General features: G+C 36.4%; 1 protein-coding gene across 26 annotated transcripts in view; it reads left to right on the top strand.

Annotated features, from left to right (window-relative positions):
* The window catches only part of BNC2 (basonuclin zinc finger protein 2), a 436,884-nt gene that overhangs the window by 277,880 nt on the left and 140,324 nt on the right, over positions 1 to 18,680 (top strand). For all 26 annotated transcript variants that reach the window (XM_077912048.1, XM_077912060.1, XM_077912069.1 and 23 more), the window contains one exon: positions 8,300 to 8,402. In XM_077912048.1, the coding sequence (XP_077768174.1) occupies positions 8,300 to 8,402 (103 nt within the window). The remainder of the gene's footprint in view (positions 1 to 8,299; positions 8,403 to 18,680) is intronic.

Raw genomic sequence — 18,680 nt, 5'->3', positions numbered from 1 at the left:
ATATGAACAGAATCCTATATATATGGTCTTTTGTGACTAGTTTTTTTTCTTTTTTTTACTTCACAGAATGTTTTCAGAGTTCATCCATGTTGTACTATATATCAATAGTTCATTCCTTTTTATGGCCAAATAATATTCCATCATATGGAATATGCCATATTTTTTATCCATTCACCAGTTGATGGAGGTATCATAGCTTTTAGGAGAAACTCTAAGTTTTAAAATCTCTGGATTTTAACAGTAAATGGTATTGAAAGGCCACTTTTCCTCAGTGAATCTTTTCCCATTATGGTGAAAGTGTCTATGGTGAAGATATATCTTTTGATCAATAATTTTATATTCTTATGGTGTTTTGTTGAAATTTGTCCAGCTTTCATCTTGACCATGTTTATTATATCAGTGGCATCTGGCCCTTGCAGTGAGTCTGGCCTTACCATGATGTGTTTTCAAATCCTCTGATTCAGTCACAAAATCTAATTGTCGAAGACACTGAGAAATTTCAAAAGCCCTTGGGTACAACAAAATGATCATTTGATCAAGTTGCTATTTCTTCATATGACATTAAAAACATTTAGACAAATTTGAAGGAACCTTTTATTGAAGAGTTAATTTTTCATTTTTTTTTAAGATTTTATTTATTCATTAAAGACACACAGAGAGAGGCAGAGACATAGGCAGACAGAGAAGCAGGCTCCTTGTGGGGAGCCCAATGTGGGACTTGATTCCAGGACCTCAGAATCACAACCTGAGCCAAAGGCAGATGCTCAACCACTGATCTACCCAGGTGTCACAGGGTTAATGAATTTTTCAGTTTTAAGTTTATTTTACCACCAAATAAGATACATACTTTTGCTATAATTTCCCGTTGTGAATTTTGGATTTTGTTAAGCAGACAGAATAATTTCACTGCTTCTCATTTACTGTAATTATTATTATTTTATGAGTAGTGGCATTTACATGCAGTTTAACATTCTGTGGACCTTTAACTTTTATAGTACTTTATAATTACTGATAATTACTTTTTGTAAATTCTGTGAACATTGCCCATTGAAACTCAGATTTGTATTTTTTTTGTATAAATACTGAAAACATACCCACCTTGTTATAACTATAGATTTATATTAATGGTTTCATAGTTAGGGGCACCTGGGTGGCTCAGTTGGTTAAGTGACCTTCAGCTCAGGTCATGTCATGATCCTGAGGTCGTGGGATCAAGCCCCGTGTCAGGCTTCCTGCTCAGTTTCTCCCTCTCCCTCTGCTCTAAAATACTTTTGCTCACTCTCTTAAATAAATAAAATCTTAAAAATAATCGTCTGAGAGTTAGATAAGACTTTTAGGTTGTTATAAAACTTCTTTGTAGGATATTTAAAGGATATTTAATATCCTTTGTAGGATATTAAAGTTAGGTTGTTATAAAATTTCTTTGTAGGGTATTTAAAGCCATGGATCTTTTGGTCAGTTTTCTATGTCTGTCCAACTCATGCCATCTTGTCTTATTTCGATACCTGAGTACAAAACCCTGTAGCACAAGAGAGGGATATGTACCTTTGCTTTTATCATGTATGAGTTTTATCCTCAACTAAAAGTAAATTTCTTGTGCTTTTGTCTATCTAGTTCATGTTGGCTCAGAAGCTGTCCACCATTAAAAAAAAACTTGAGTTTTCTTTGCTCGTACTGCATTGTATGTTGGCCAAATTTAGGATATTGAGGAGTTCTGCAAAAGCGATGTCATATAGATTTTCCAAGCCTTAGTTAACACTCACAGTACTTCTTTTGGAAGTTGTTTCTTTTCCATTAGCTTTATGTATCCTCCATGGGAAAATGGGAAGGAAAAAACTAACCTGAAATTTACTTAGGGAGCTGTTTCCTGACATAATCATGTTACCATCACTTAAATTCTTTAGAATCTCTGTGACAGTGCTTTAGAAGTACTGTCTTAGGTTTTTTTATACTAGATGTAAAAATGTGTGGAAGTCTCATTAAATTCTGTGTGTCTCTTTGGCCATTCTCTTCATCTATAATGCTTGATAACTGTTACTTTGTAATTACTGCAGTGTAATCCATGTTAGTACTGGAATACTTCACTTCCAGGTTCATGAATAGATAATATTCTATTTCAGATTTTTGTTTTTTATTTTTCAAAGCCAGAGTCTTTCAAGAATGATTTTCCTACCAAATAAAATGGTTCATTTGATTTCTGATACAATGTATACCTTTCCTTCTTGGGCTTGTGTGTGTGTTCAGAGATGAATAACGTATGTAGTGATGACTTAATAAGAATTCATTATAGCATAGACTATTTTGTATCCTCATGGAAGGTTGGCCAATTCTACATATTTATGATACCTACCTGTGACTTTCAAAGTAGAAAATTCAGTTTACTAAATTTGTTCTTGGTAAAAATAAAAAAGGAGAGCCCTGTCACTTATAACTATCATAGCCAATTAATTTATATACCTAGAATCGACCACCTGTTTACAGTAGAAAATAACAGGACAGAAATGAATGCTATATCAATGATCAGTTTTTTCCATAATTCAGTTGTAATGTAGATCCGGTATATATCTATTAAACAGTTGTAATGTAGATCAGCTATATATCTATTAAACATTTAAAAATGATTCAAATACACTGTTATAAATCTTGATATCCTCCCCAAAAATGAATGAGGAAAAAGCAATTTAAGAGTTTTAATTATATATGGGAGATTTAGCCAGGGTTAAAAAACACCTGAAGGGAGCGCTTGGCAAAGTTTTTCTAATGGCAAGGCAAAACCTAGAATTTAAATTTTTCATTTTTTGTTTCCTTTTTATGATTATTCCTTCAGAATATATGTTTTATGTTTCTAATTGCCCCATGGCCTTATTTTTGCCTTTTGTTACTTTGTACTAATATGTAACTTGTGTAAGTGTTCCCAGACAAGAAACAGCTAATAGATTTATTAATGAGGCTTGTTTATAGTTCTTTTGTGAGGTACACTAAATATTAGCTGAAGCAACAATCGTGTTTTCCTGGCAAATATCATTTAGTGAGAAGATTGATGTTTAGTTCACATATACTTGCAGAGTTCAAGCCAGCTATGACTATAATAAAGCTAAAGAGACTTCAGTTTTAGTAATAACAGAATCTTATTTGAATAGGGCTTTGGAACTCTTCCAGAATACTTTCAAATGCACCCTTATTTAATATTCAAATATAAAAGTGTTACTGACCAACCCTTGATTAAATATTTCATTCTTAATTGGTATACTTTATTTTAGGTCTACTTTTGAATGTCAATATTTATAATTTACTGGTTTAATTGTATGTTTTCTTCCTTTCTCTATAGAGAATGGAAATAAACTGATTAATAATTGGGAAATCCACCCTATCATTTAAGAGCCATGTAATATCCGTATAAACATTTCTGAACCCTAATATTAAAAACAAATGCTGATCCTTGTCATGCCTACCTTAGAAGATTATAGTATGAAAAATATGGCATCATGTATGTCAAAGTGTTCTTTTAATTCATTAAGACTAAATATATATTCAATATTTTATAAAATGTTGGGAAAATAGTACATTGGGAAGAATCATAAGGGGAAATAATTTAAATATAATATGGGTAAACTTTCTTGGGTCATAAAAGGTTTCCATGTATTGAGCTTTTACTATGACTAGGCACAATGCTGTGTGCTTTTTAGTCATTATTTCATTTAAGTCTTTTGACCCTCTTGTGATGTTATTGCTACTACTGTTAGAGATAAAGAAAGAGGTTCAATGGATCATGTACTCCTTCAAGTGTCTTGAGTATTTGCCAGTATACATTGTAAGCTCAATAAAGGTGTTGCCCTGCCTTCATGGATCTTAAATTCTAGAAGGAAAGACAGGCATTAATCAAATAATCACACAGATATATAAATACATTTATATGTAGTAGATTACATATTTACAATGATGATAAGTGCTATGACAGAAAGATCCCTTGTGAAACAGGAAACTAATGGGGAACTTGACTAGGATGTAAGGGCAGCTGCCCTGGGGAATGAAAGTAATATTTGAGTTGAAATCGGAAAGATGAGCGTGAGTTAACAGGGCATAGTGGAGATTGAATGGTGACTGTAAATGGAATTATAACTAGAGATTCTCCATCAGTCAAATGGAGAGTTTACACAGACCTGGGTTTGATTCCTGTGACTTTACTAGTTCGGTATCTTTAGGCAGGGCACTGAATTATCTCCACCTCATTTTCTTCATTTGTGAAATAAAGGTAATAATAGTACTAACCTCATGGTATTTTCTGACAATTAAGAGAGCTAATGTTTATAAAATATTTAACATAGTAAATGGAAAATGGCAAATATCCAGTAAATCTAGCTATTATTAATGATAATGGATAATAGGTTACTGTTATAAATTATAAAATCCTACCTTTGAAAGAAGAAAAGACAGAGGAATAAAAAGGGAGAGATGGTGCTTCTCTAGCCCGTTTGAGGGCTTCCTTCTGTTCTTAAGGTCTTTTCTCTATGCCCACCGCCCACAAACTCTATCAAGTCCCTAAGTGCAGGGACCCTGCCATCCATTTCCTGCCACTTAACACAGTATTTGGCTCCCAAATGATGGTTTTTGTGTAGTGATAATATTTGAAGCTGTAGGAGGGGATAAAATTGCCAAATTAAAAAATGAGAGCCTGGCGTGGGAAACACCTGTATTTATTTACAGTGGAGAGAGAGTGAGAAGTCATTGCCAGAAAAACTAGGATAGCTGGTCTCTACAGCTGAGGAATGAAGGAGAGAGTGCCATACGGTGCACCCAGGTCTGAGAAGACCAGGAGACTAGAAAAAGGGACCAACATTATTGAAAACATTGCTTCTGGAAAAAGTTTCAGGAAAGTGTGGGGTAGAATCCAGATTGCAAAATTAAAATGTAGGTGGTGGTGCCGAAGTGGAAGAAATAGGTGTTGGGTGTATGGATTTTTCTTTCAAGAAATCCATGGTAAAGGTAAGCAGGAGTAATAATTACTTTTAGTAAGTTGCAGGTTTTAAAAAAGTCACTATTGTCATTGTTCTGGGGGATTTGGCAGTCCTGATAATATAAGAATTGAAGAAAGAGTTACAGAGCACTCTTAATGAGGCATGGTGGGGTTAATAAACCGAAATAGCTAGACCTGCATGAGAATCCCTGCATGTATATGTGGGAACAGTCTGACTACACTGCTCCTTTCCTGGTATCTTCTTTTTGCCACTTACTCATCATCTCTGGATTTTCAGCAGTTGAGAGTGCCCCGCAGTGAGTGGGAGGAACTTATATGTTAGCTGAATGAAGGAAGAAGTGAATGTGCTTACAAAAAAATGAGAGTTTATCCGTTTCTACTCTTCCCAGCTGTCTCCTTGTAAAGCATGTACATTTTTGAGGTTTAACTGCCTTTGATAATTTTATGATAATTTATTTTCTTTAAGTGTGGGTGAGTTGGCAAGTGATCACATTGGTTCTGTTTTGTTGTGGATAAATAGTATGTCAGAGTTTTATGCTGTTTCAAAAATGTTATTTAGAATAAAACTTCCTTTGAAGCCACAATAGTCTCTTACTCAAAATATTTATTTAGACCATATTGTTTAAATATATATAATTCCCTTAAGGAACAATTGTAGTCTATAAAAATCTGAATTTAAAACAAATAGACCTTCTGGAATTCATAGGAATACAAAATGGATATTCCAGCATTTAAGTGTTTATATACAAAAGGAGTTGAGGTGTTCCAAGGTTTATGTGTTTAGGTACAAAAAGAATAGAATTCATAAAAAAGGATAATGATCTGAAAAGTTTAATTCCCAAATGTGCCAGATATATAAAGTTATTTAGGTAGAGAAAAATATTTAAATCATAAGGTAGTTCCAAGTAAATGAATGAATGAGTCAGCTAGAGAATAAAGAGTTATACATAAAAATAAAGCAAATATACAGGTTTTTTTTTATTTGTTCTGTTCTGAATATAGCTCTAATTAAAATTGAGAAAAGTGTGCTTTAAACACAATGTAAAACTAGGCTACTTTTGTAAAATAATTTAATGTTATCAAATTAACGACTTAAAGTATATATGTCTTTTGTGCTGAAGTTAACTTATAGTCTTTGAGAAATCATCTCTTTTTTTGGGAATTTTAAAATTTTGGTAAAGAGATTTTTTTTGTAATTATGAAAGCTTGTATTATTGCAGTTCGGATTAAATGAATATTTTAATGTCACCATGGTTGCCATATCTGAATTTATTATTAGTTTGTTAGTTTGTAAAGTATCTTGTTTTTAGTAGAAACACTGCCCGCTAAACTGTTTTGTTTGGGTTTGGTTTGGTTTGGTTTTTACTATATCACAATTAAATTGTGCGTTCATTAACTAATGCACATGAATTTAAATGAACTTTTTCTAACTTGTTATATTCTGATATATTGCTCGGTCAGTAAACTGTTGAAGTGGAAATAAGAAATTTTGGAAGAAGTATGTACCACTATAACCTACAAATGCTTATAATATTCTTGCTTAGTCAGCATTTGCTTCCTTTGGTGTCCCTATTTCTTACTACTAATACTTCTAATCACCAATACATTCAGCAAAGTTTTACATTCTAGTTCATATGTAGCTGGACTGTTGACATTGGAAGACAGACCCTGAAATATCAGGCAGATTAGACAATTGCATGTTTCCCTAGTGGTAATGGAGCAGCGAATTAAGGTGGAAGTGAACTAAGAAAGGAGTCTTACAGTGAGGACTCTCATTGCAAACTGACTGGGACCTATGGATTTATAGCAAAAAGAGAAATACCTCAAACTTGCTGGACCCAAAGCATGGGGAACAGTAAAACCCCGTCAGTCTTATTCTCTGTAAGTGGAATTGGGCCCAACTGTGTTAGCAATATCTAAAATACTATTACAAGTGAGACAGTTTATATAAGAATCCATTTGGTTCCAGGAATGTGAGCATCTAGAAGCTACGTAAGTGAGCATGGCTTTCAGTCCTGGAACTGCAGTTTCAGGTGGTTCCATTCCTCTCTTCTAACAACCCCCACCCCAAATTAGTAAGCATTGATCGCATCTAAAACTGTAGAGAGATCTTTTCCTGGCAGTTCAGGTAGTTACAGTAGACTGTTACTCTGTGAATGATCGCACTGAATCCCTTCTGTCTTCAGCATTTCCATGCAAATTAGAACTAAATGTATGAGATAAATTTATTAACTGTAGTCTAGGAGCATAGGTCAGCTTTAGCAAGTTTTAAGCATTGGTTTTTATCCATAAAAAGTTACACTTCATTTATGCTAATTTTCCATGGATTCACTTTATAATATAAACTGGTGAGATGATTTTTTTAAAGTACCTGTAAAGAAATGAAAGATTTTTGAGTATGTTTTTCAGTTTTCTAAGATAGAGTTGGATTGTTACAGATATAAGATGTTTACATAAATGGCTTTTCCTATTTTAATGTAAAAACAAATTTAAGCTTATTTTCTTATGTTACTGTTAAAGTAGAAGAAAAGGGGGCACCTGGGTGGCTCAGTGGGTTAAGCCTCTGACTCTGGATGTCAGCTCAAGTGTTGATCTCAGGCTCATGAGCTCAAGCCCCACTTTGGGCTCCACACTGGGCATAGAGCCTACTTTAAAAAAATGAAGTAAAAGGAAGGTTGTGTATTTTTCAAAACAGGAATGAAAATGAAAATTATGTATCAAAAGGGGAAAAACAAGGAATTGGGAAGTAGATAAATACTACCAGAACTATGCTAGATTATTATTGGGCTAACAGGAATGTCTTTCAAAGTGTACCTGAAAGATTAACAAAGCATTTAAGTGAAACTTAGCAGAAGAAAAGCAATATTCTAATAATTATATTTGCATGTTATGTTTTACTTTCACCAACATTTCACCTGAGCATTATTGTATTAGAGTATATTTTTCTGCATTATTGCCAAGTGGATAAACTTAAATGGGAATATATAGTAGTGTCAGTATTTTTTTCTGTTTGGAATCCCTAGCATTACAAATCAAGTGTCTTGTGGAATATGTAATCCTTTATTCTTTTTCTGCGTGTTCTATGTTTCTAATTTAAAGGTTAAATATGAACGACATGAAACATTCTGTTAGTGAATGAGCTTTGTTTTCTTACATTTTTCTGAAAGAGATTTTGATGGTATCCAAATTTATCTTTAAAACTCTCCAGGCCCCTACCAACATACAGCCTTTAAAAATGGAAGTGGAGGTTATTTATTAAAACGGTGAGGAAACACAGTACCTTTGAACAGATGCTGATCCTTTTTTTCCTCCTTTATTTTTCAGGCCATCCGTTGCACACTGGTAAACTGCACGTGTGAATGTTTTCAGCCGGGGAAGATTAACCTGAGGACTTGTGATCAGTGTAAACATGGCTGGGTGGCACATGGTGAGGAAAATCTGGACTTTTCTTCCTGTTCTCATTAGGTTCAGGTGAATGTGCGTATTTTTTCAGAGCAGTTGTTGCCCAGAAAAAAGAGGGGTCAGCTGTGCTTCAAGTGTTAGTTAACATTCAGACTGCAGCATATTCTCAGCTCCAAAGAGCAAGGCTAGGCAAGCAGAGCAGCTCTGAGCAGAAGGGTGCAATGTTTATAGGACAGTTGGGCCGTGGGGTTCTGACTGAACATAGTAGCAGCCAGCAAGCACCAGGCCCAATGGAAACTCAAACATACCACAGTTGGCCTTTCAGGGCCTGGACCTCAGAGGGAAGCTGGCAAACCCTCTTTGCTTGAGGAGAATTCGTCGATGACTGCTCACCCTTGTCATATGCGTTTGAGGCTGCATTTTATCCTCCCAGATGTTAAATTTTGTATGGTCCAAGGTGGGTGAGAGAGTGAACGGGAACATTATTTGGCTGGTATCTGAGAAAATAGTCTGTAAATACCCCCTTTCAGTGTGCATCAGGATTGGAGGTGGCCGGTGGTAGAGTGGTAGCTCTGCGTAGCTTTGTGTTGGGGGCGAGGGTGACCCGGGGCCATGGCTGGAAGTGTTGCAGCTTTTTGCCAGATGCACGGAGCTATTTCATCAGTGTGCCTTGACAAAGCAGTTAATATGTTCTTATGTATGGTTTATATTTTTTATGTTTAGGCAAAAAGAGACTTAGAAAATAAGCAGACATTTTCTTTACTTCCTAGAATGTGGAATTTTAAAAGATAGGTATTGTTTATAAAAGAAATCTTAGCTTGAGATTTTTTTTTTTTTTGACAGCCTGGGGTATTGGCTCTTCAGTGGACATATTCTTCATTCCCAAGCTGTGCCAAATATCCAGTGGGTTGTATTTTTATAAATGTCATGTTATTCTAGCAAGATCTGAGGTAACAACACTGGGCCATGCCTTGAAATGCTTCTAATTTATCATGTCCCTTGCTTATTAGGATGTGTGTGTGGGCGTTGTGGGGACATTTCAGCCACGTTTGTGTGTGAGAAAGAAGAGGTAGATCAGATAGTAGGAGGGGAATACCCTAGAAGAGGTGTGCCTGGTAGACAGGGCCACGATCTGCCAGTGCCTCTGGGGATGGAACTCTGCTGTTTCATTAACAAGGCCAAAATCTGCAACAGCTCGGTCCAGTTTCAAACAACAGATGAGCTGTTCCTTTTGCAGTCTACGTGAGTTACTACTGCATTCGGCGAGTTCTTCTCTCTTCCTATAATTCATTTACTAGGGCTTCCCATAACAAAATACCCCAACGGGGTGGTTTAAATCAGAAATGTATTTTCCCACAGTTCCAGAGACTACAAGTCCAAAATCAGAGTGGTTTCATTCTGAGGACTTTTCCTGGCTTGCAGATGGCTGCCCTCTCATGATGTCCTCAAATGGTCTTTCCTCTGTGAACACACCCCCTTGGCGCCTCTGTGCATCCAGATTTCTTCTTGTTCTAAGGACACCAATCACATTGCATAGGGCCCACTCTAGTGGTCTCATTTTAACTTTAATCAGTCTCTTTAAAGGCTCAGTCTCCAAATAACAGTCACATTCTGAAGTACCAGGGATTAAGTCTTCAAGGTATGCATTTTTGGGGGGAGGGAGGCACAATTCAGCTCATAACACTTCATGAATATCCTTGTTTCCCTGAATAAATGTTGGCTTTACTAGGTAATAGGTACCAGAGCTTACAGTCCCAAGCTCAAGAGTCACAGAGTCAATATGGGGTCAAATCCTGGCTCTGCAGCTCCATGGCACATAGTTCAGTATCTCTGCAGCCTACCATTCTTATCTGTAATATAAAATTAATAATATCTAGTTGGCAGGATTGTCGTGAGAATTAAAGGTAAAGTATATGAAGCATTTCCAATAAATAATACTGTGTTAGAAGAATCTGAATAATGGATAAGCAATAAAAGTGGTCAATCAGTTAAACAAAAGACTTTTCATTCATTCAGTCTCATTTTTTTCCAAAGCCATCTGTGTTACCATCATCTATCTGCTGTGGTCGAGTATAAAAGTTTACTGTGTCACCAGTTTGTTTTACCTGTTCAACTTCCACATGCATATTACATTAGTAGTGTAATGGGAAGAAAAAGAAATATTTCTTCTTTCTTGAACAAAATAAATTATTTCTAGCCAATGGTTGTTTCTAAGACTTTCTGAAGGATGTGATTTTTCACAAAACTTGAATAAAGTATTTCTGTTACATCAGACTGTGCTTTTCCTACCACGTCATTAGAAATCCTGTGTTCCTAGGATATTGTGGAGTTTCTCAAATCTAACCTTCCCTCACCACTGTTATTACCTTGACCTCTCTTTCCTCCCTCAATTGTGTATCATATAGAACTCCAAATATGTAGACACAGATGTACAAACCCCACTCTTCCCTCATTCATTAGGACAAATATGATAGGGATTGGCTTCCAGCTTTTGAATTGGCAGTTGGATGAGAGCACCCACTCTTTTTGCCCTTAGCATTTCAACTAGTTGCTTCATTCTCTCCTCCTGCACAGAAAACCCTGAAATCGTGTTTCTAATTATTTCTGCTCAGAGGTGAAACACAGCAGTCTTCCTGGCTGCCTTGCATGGTATGGTGTCCTATGGGTAGGACCAGGAGGAAATGACTTAGGTTTTTTTAGTACGTCTCTGAATTTGGATGGAACAGCAGTAGGACTACTGAGAACATATCTCATAGAATTATTTCATTATATCACTAAACATACTCCAGCTGTTATTATATTGTAAAAAATATATATATTTGCAAGGCACTTCGGTGGCTTAGTTGGTTAAGTATCCAACTCTTGATTTTAGTTCAGGTCACGATCACAGGGTTGTGAGACTGAGCTCTGCATCGGGCTCTGTGCTGGATATGGCCCCTGCTTAGGATTCTCTCACTCCCTCTCTTTCTTGCCCCCCTCACTCCTGTATACATGAATTCTCTCACTCTATCTCTAATATAATAATAATAATAATAATAATAATAATAATAATAATAATAATAATAATAATTGCTGCTAAAAAATAACCAAATGTCAAAATCGAGTGTTCTCTGTAAAAAGAAAAATTCCTAGAAATGTGGCGGCCTCTTTTGAATAAATATGTTCCCATATCTCTTTTGATAGCATCATCTTATTTCTTTGTAAGAGGTTGGATTTCATGGGTCATTATATCACACATACACACTTCCATAGCCTTACAGATTGCTTCTCCAACCTGCCTAAATTGTTAACATTAGCTGCTTTACAACATTCTTGAGAAAGATGTTTTAAAAAATTAAAGAGAGTGAGTGATTAATTCATCATACCGTAACACCTAGGTTTTGAAATTATGCACTGGGTTGTGTGCTTTTCACAGATTACTTCCTTGAAATCTTTAGCACCACTGAGTCAAGAGGGGGAGAAAATCCAAAAACAGTTCCTTGACTACTGATTGGTATTTCCCACTGAATTAATAAAGGATTTCCTGTTCTTTCTCCCCATTAATGAATTTTAGCTCTTTCACTTTGATTAATAGAAAGCAGAGCTTAATTAAATTTAACTTTATTTCAAAAGAATCTTTTTTTTGGTATAGGATTTCCATACCTATGGTGTGTAAAACCCAGAGTTTCTAACTTTGTAAATTTCTGTTTTGAGTTCTTGGATAAAGGACTCTAGCATACTGCCAGCTAATTCATTTAACAGCTATTATTTCCTTCCCTCCTCTGTTTGCATTATCTTTTCTGTGTATTTCCTTTATTTGCCTAAAATATAGAGTGAGTCTTGAAAAAAATTTTTAAAGAAGGGGCAGCCCTGGTGGCTCAGCAGTTTAGCGCCGCCTTCAGCCCAGGGCCTGATCCTGGAGACCCGGATGGAGTCCCACATCGGGCTCCCTGCATGGAGCCTGCTCCCTCTGCCCGTGTCTCTGCATCCCTCTCTCTCTCTCTCATTAATAAATAAAAATTTTTTAAAAAATATTCCTACAAGTTTTTTTTTTCCTACAAGTTTTTTTTGTTGTTCAAAAGTGCTGAAATAAGATACCAGGATAAAAGCAGCAGTGGCTTCTTTATTGGTTACATAAATGTTTATGTTGGTAGAAGTTTAGTTTGTTGCATTCTGACCCTTTCCCGAGGTACTAGTAATTCAACCATTCACAGAATTAAAGCTTCAGCCAAAGGTTTTACATAGTCTTGAAAGTAGCAAGTATCCTAGTATACACCCAGTAATGGGTATTGTGTGTAGGGAGGGCCGGGGTAGGAAAGGTGGGGGAGTGTGCTTGCTTCTAATTAGAAATGTTACTAACAGGACTTTGTTGCCTTTGAGAAAAACTGGAGGCATGGTGTAAAAGTTGAAAGCTATGGTACTAAATCATTTTTGTTATTTATCATTTGCAAATTAGTTATAATGACTGTAGTCTAGATGTTTAGTGATAATCCAAGACAACTGGAAATGTTTTCTTTCATGATGGGATATATTTGATTTGTGTATATGAGAGAAGAGGTGGGCAGGTTTTAGAAAGGTAATATATACGGAGATTTTTTCTTTACTAGGTCAGTGATTTTTACTTCCAACAAAGACCATTTGTTAAAACTACCTTCAAGAAAAAAATCCACCGTGTCTTAGTATGTCTAGTAAGTATTTGGCAAGGAGATGAGGCTTGATGAATAAAAAATATATTACATCACTAAATGAACCCCACTGCAGTTTTCTCGGTAAAAATTGTTTTCTTTATAGAATACTTTGATTTAAACCAAAAGGATGCACCATTCCAATAAGCTGCATTCATGAATGCTAGAATTTTCATTCATTCCCACATAGTCTGAATTAACACCAGGGTTATTTCCTTTGGCTAAAGTCCGCCTCTGAGAATGCTTGTTGTACCAGGATTCTTGAGACCTTTCCTTTATTATGTTCTTCTATAAATGTGATTTCTCTTTACTGCCTCAGTTCATTCAAGGAGAAGATAGTCCTGCATTATCACTTTAGTTATTTGGTCATCAAGCCAGCTGCTTTCCTGCTCCTATCCAAACTATTCAGATTTTTTTTAAATGTAAAATGAGCAGACTTGGGCTGCATCATCTGGATCATCAATGAATAGATATTTATTAAACATATATCATATGTAAAATACTGTGCCAGGTATCTGTTGGTTCCTCAGTTCTGTACCACAGGAAATGGTGAGCAGTATAAAGTTAATTTAGTGTCATATACCAACCGGTTTTATGGTTTAATGTACTGTAAGACTTAATATTCATATAACCCATTAATTTCAAACCTTTTTTGTAATTCACTAGAAGTAATTTTTCTTTTTTTCTCAGCATCATTGAATTTGAATTCTCAGCTTTTTACTTGATAGATCTTATCAGAAGAGAGATATTTATAGAGACCCTCACCCAAATAGAAATATAAGACATCCCATTAAATTCGAATTTCAGGTAAACGGTGAATAATTTTTTTAAATAGTTGTGTATCTACAAATTTAGCTGAGTGAGCCTGTATTTTTATTTGATAAAGCTGGCAAGCATACAACTAAAAGAAAATTCTAGTGAGGCTTATTTTGCCTAATTAAGTCTTAAAACGGGGCCATTGGTTCTTAGCATTCTATAATCAAAAATCTTTTTGATTATGTCAGAGATCACAAGATCTCTGCATTCTGTTTACAGATTCCTCAAATTTGTTGGCGGCATGGTGTACCTTATAAGGATTTAAGCAGAGTGGATCAAAAGCAGTAATTTTTCATTTTATCCCATGAAAAGTCACATGTCTTTATTATTTGTCCCAGTCTGTGCTCTTATGAATTGTCTAAACATCTGTGAAAGTAGTTTATTCCCAACTGGTAATTTTGTAATATTCTCCCTGACTTGATTCCAAAAGCTAGTATAACCAACAGTAGTAGTAATCTTTCCTTCTCCTTCCTCCTTTCTTCCCCATTTCTCCCCTTCACACCCCAAATAGAAGTCTTTTATCATAAAAATAAAGCATGACTTTCTGTGACATCATGCTCATTCCAAGTAACTCAGCAGCAGTTTGTGTATGATAATTTGTGAATTTTTCAAGATTAAGAGAGAAGGGTAATTAACAATGAGTCTCTTCTGACAAAGGAAAGGTAATTCTCCCAAATACTAACTTCTAAGAAAGCTCTGACCTCTCTTTTGCCCACCTGGAGAGTGTCACAATAAGAGTGAATTTTGCTTTGAGAGAGACTTGTTGCAGGGGGTATTTAGGATGTGATGAAAAGTTTAAGAAAGGTACTAGCTTAATTCCTTAACACAGGGAAGTAAATACAAGCTTTACAAGTGAGAACTTGATACTTTGGGGGAGATGTAGGTAGTCATGCTTCCAGAGCTTTACACAAGGGTAGGAACATCATAGCCCTCTCACCCTGGTACACTGATTTGGAAAAGATAGGAACTAATGTAGTATCTGCTTTAAAGATATCTAGAAGTAGATTTAGTTCGTCCAGATTGTGATGCTAAACCCTGGCTTGCCTAGCCACAAAATTCTTTTTTAGTTAGAGAAGCCACCTTTATAGGCGCCTCCTAGCTTTGGTGAGGTAGCTAGGTCCTTGTCTCTCCATAGACAAAGTCCTTGAACATCTCTCCAGTTATTTTTATTTTAAAGAGCAAAAACAAGGCCATTTTCCTGCCTGGCACGGGAGCCTTCTTTGCTTGACCTGAGGGCACCGTGCCCTCTTCTGCTTCTTTCCTTTACTCCCTGATCACAGCCGATAAGCTTTAAAGGGAGGACATCCTCACAAATGCAAAGGTTCGGTGCCTGATTAATGGCATTAGCTATATTCTTATGGTGCCCCTGAGCTGCTTATTTTGATTTGTTTCTTAGCCTGCCCACCTTTGGGATGGTGATTTGAACTCCCTAAAATTTTTCTTTTTTTAATCACAGCACAAACAAGTGCCTCCCCTTCAAAGTCCTGGGCTCTCTGCCTGTTAGCTTCCCACGTGTTTTTTTTTTTTTTTTTTCCTAGCTTCTTACTTAGATGGAACATAAGATGAGTCTGGTAAATTCTGGCCTCTAAAGTATACAGTGCCATTCTACTGTTAAGGAGTTTCTAGGGAAGATCTTGAGATTGAAACATACAGAGCTAGAGCCCCAGGTTATGAGGAAGCTTCAGATACACAAATGGGGGAGGCATGATAGAAAAGTAGGTAAGAGTTCATGTGCTGGCTCCACCACCTACTATCAGTAGAACCTTGGCCAAGTTACATAATCTCTATTTTTTCTCCAAGAGATGTGGATAATAATAGCACCCAGTTTGTAGGGTTCTTCCTAGGATTAAATAAGATAATCTACTTAATAATGTTAGTTGTTGTTTCTAAACTCTTACAGAAGTAAAACTTCAACCTTGAGGGTGTGAGAGACATGTTTTAGCGTAGTTTAGTGGTTAAAAATTGGAATTACCAGTCAGTGGTCAAATCCCATCTCGATCCCTAGTTAACAAGCCTCAGTTCTTTTATCTGTAAATGCAAATAATAACAGGAATATATCTAAATATCACAACAAAGTTTTGAGGAAGATTAAAGAGAAAGTGGACTCAACACTAATGATAATATCCAGAGCCTCACTTAAGGTACATGTGGTATGAGCTGCTTTCTCCTTCCAGGAGAGGTTTTTTTTTTCAGTGCCCAGTGGCAGAGTTTAGGTTACCAATTTTTTCCCTAGTAAATCCAGTCCAGTTAGTTCCATACCTTTCAATTTCCCTCAAGTGTCATTTGAGCCCCAATTTGAACAGAAGTCAGAAACTCTTTTTCCCAGAAGTCACAGTTTGAGAAGTCTAGACCAGTTAAAATGAACTGTAGGAATATTTATCTGTTGAAAGCCCAAAACCCAGAAATAGATGAATTTCAGTCAGATTTCAGGCTACTTTTGCTCATTTTCACACTTATATTCTTACATGTGAAGTGCTTTGATGGGCTAACCACTTTATCATTTTATTGTACTTTATTACATCATAAATTTTTATATCTTGCTAACGATCCTACAGGAAGCTTAATTGTTTATAGGAACATCTTAATTAACTGGAGTTCACCAGGTTAAGCAGAACACAAATTGAAGGAGTTATAAATGAAACACTCAGCTCCTCTCATTTTACTGAGGATGTGCTATTCAGATAGACCAGGAGATTCTGCTGGGTCATGAGGACCCAGTATGTCTCAGCAATATCATGTTGATACTCTCAACCATTCTTCCATTTCCCGTTGTGTCATAGTGATGACTTCTTCCAGTCAAGGGTCCTCTACCTACCCTTTGTTGAAGAGTGAAAGCATGGGATGGGGTAACTATGGTAATTCGGAGAAATTCTGACTTGTATTCTGGGAGGCATGATATGTTGCTGATGCATCCCATTCCTTACCAGGTTTTGCCTTCTAGGAGGGGTAGGTGTTTATAATTCTTCAAAAGCTTTTTGAATTCATCTGTGAATAGAGCATATAGCTCCCATCTGTGAGCATATAGCCAAAGCACTGAACAGAAAGTATTTTAACGTTTTACTACCATAACTAGATAGAATCATAAGCAGTATCTGTGAAGGAGCCCCGTAGTAAGGTCCCTCTCTCCCTGGAGCTGTTCTGTGATGCACAAATTCCCATTTTTGGCCTCTTAGGCCTCCCAGCCTGTTTGTATGGTCAGGCAGGTGACACTGCAAATGCAAGCTCAGACCCATCTAAACGAAAGAACCATGTTATTGGGCCTTAAATTCTGCTGGCCAAGGCAACACTAGACCTGGCTGTCCACTTAGGAAGACATTCTTATGGATTTGAGCACTTGAATTGTGGCCTGTCCAAATTGACATAGGTTGTAAATGTATACACTGGATTTTGGAAATGTAATCTTAAAAAAATGTAAAATATCACATTAAGAATTGTTGATATATTTTCTGCATATTTGTAATATTTTTGATGTATTGAGTTAAATAAAATACAGTCTTAAAAATTAGTTTCATTGTTTATTTTTTACCTTTTATTTTTATTTTTGATTTTTTATTTATTTTTTACTTTTACCCTTTAAAAGAGACCACAAACATTGAAGTATGTGACTTGAATTCTATTTCTGTTAGACATAGAGGCCTGTGCTAGGCTTTCTGTATGAGATAGTGTAATTGGAAGACTGAAGCTTAGGGTAAAGTGGTTTACTGGTAGAGTAGTTAGAATTGGTGTGAGAATCCTAAAAACCCAAATCCAGGCTCTTGTCCTGCCTTCACTCATCACTGTCACTCTTTCCCAGTCCTTCAAGCTTTCACATTTGCTGCACTATTGATCATGTCCAGTCTTTCCTCTGTCCTGGTCCTGAGGGAAATGGGATCCGTCTACCCCCAGGAGCAATTAAGTGTTCCCTTCTGAATGCGCTCAGTGCACTTCACTGAGACCAGAGGGTCATTTCTATGGAAAGTGATCCCTCCACGAGCTCCTGGAAATCAAGAAGGGCACTTCTTCTTTGCGTGCTGAGACCCACTGCAGCGTCTCCTACAAGGGAGCACAGGAGCAGAGGTTTGCAGACACTCCTGAGTGTATGTAAGAGTCTCTGAATCCTAATTACCATTTCTTTTCCAGCAGCCTCTTCCATTCTAAGTGGGAAGCACAGCTGCAGACACTTGCCTTTAGTCTTGCTTCTGCATTTCTCTTGTCCAGCCTCTGTGTTCACGCCTTTGCTGTTTTCTTCTGTCTTCAGACAAGAAAACCAGTGAAAGGTAGGTAGGAGGTTTTAGCAGCTCGACTAGCCAGGAAGTAAATTTTAGGGAAGTTCAATTTGTTTGATCATTAACAGATGTTGGCATTTTAGTCTCATTCAGAAGGTACAGTTTTGAGTGAAATATCTTCCACTTATATCTAGTAGTTTTTCAATACTCCTTTGCCTGCAATAATCTGATGGATAGAAATTCTCCCCTCCCATCTTTGACTGTTCATGTTTTCCACTATCAGTAAAAATTAAAAAACAAATCAACTTCTAACATAAAAGAAAACACACCTGTTTGGCTTGGAGAAATTGGCCAGGAAGGTCTTTTCTCTGACAGGCCAAAAACGAAAAGCGACCATCACAGGGCCCCTTATTTTAAAAAAAAAAAAAAAAAAAGGAGTCTTTTTTTTTTTTTTCTTTATTTCACGTGAGCATTGGCAGAAACTCTGACAAGCAGTTCTTCATATTTTATTATGTTCTTGTCTGCAGAATCTCTGTCAGGCAAAAACCTTGTCAGCGGAAAACCTGTCGTAGGATCAGAGGAGACAAAAACAGGTGTCACACAGGCAGTCAAAACTGA

Source organism: Canis aureus, chromosome 10, assembly GCF_053574225.1.
Source record: "Canis aureus isolate CA01 chromosome 10, VMU_Caureus_v.1.0, whole genome shotgun sequence".
In the NCBI taxonomy this organism is placed as follows: Eukaryota; Metazoa; Chordata; class Mammalia; order Carnivora; family Canidae; genus Canis; species Canis aureus.
The sequence above is the reverse complement of the archived record's forward strand: the minus strand, read 5'-3'. Positions and strand labels throughout refer to the sequence as shown.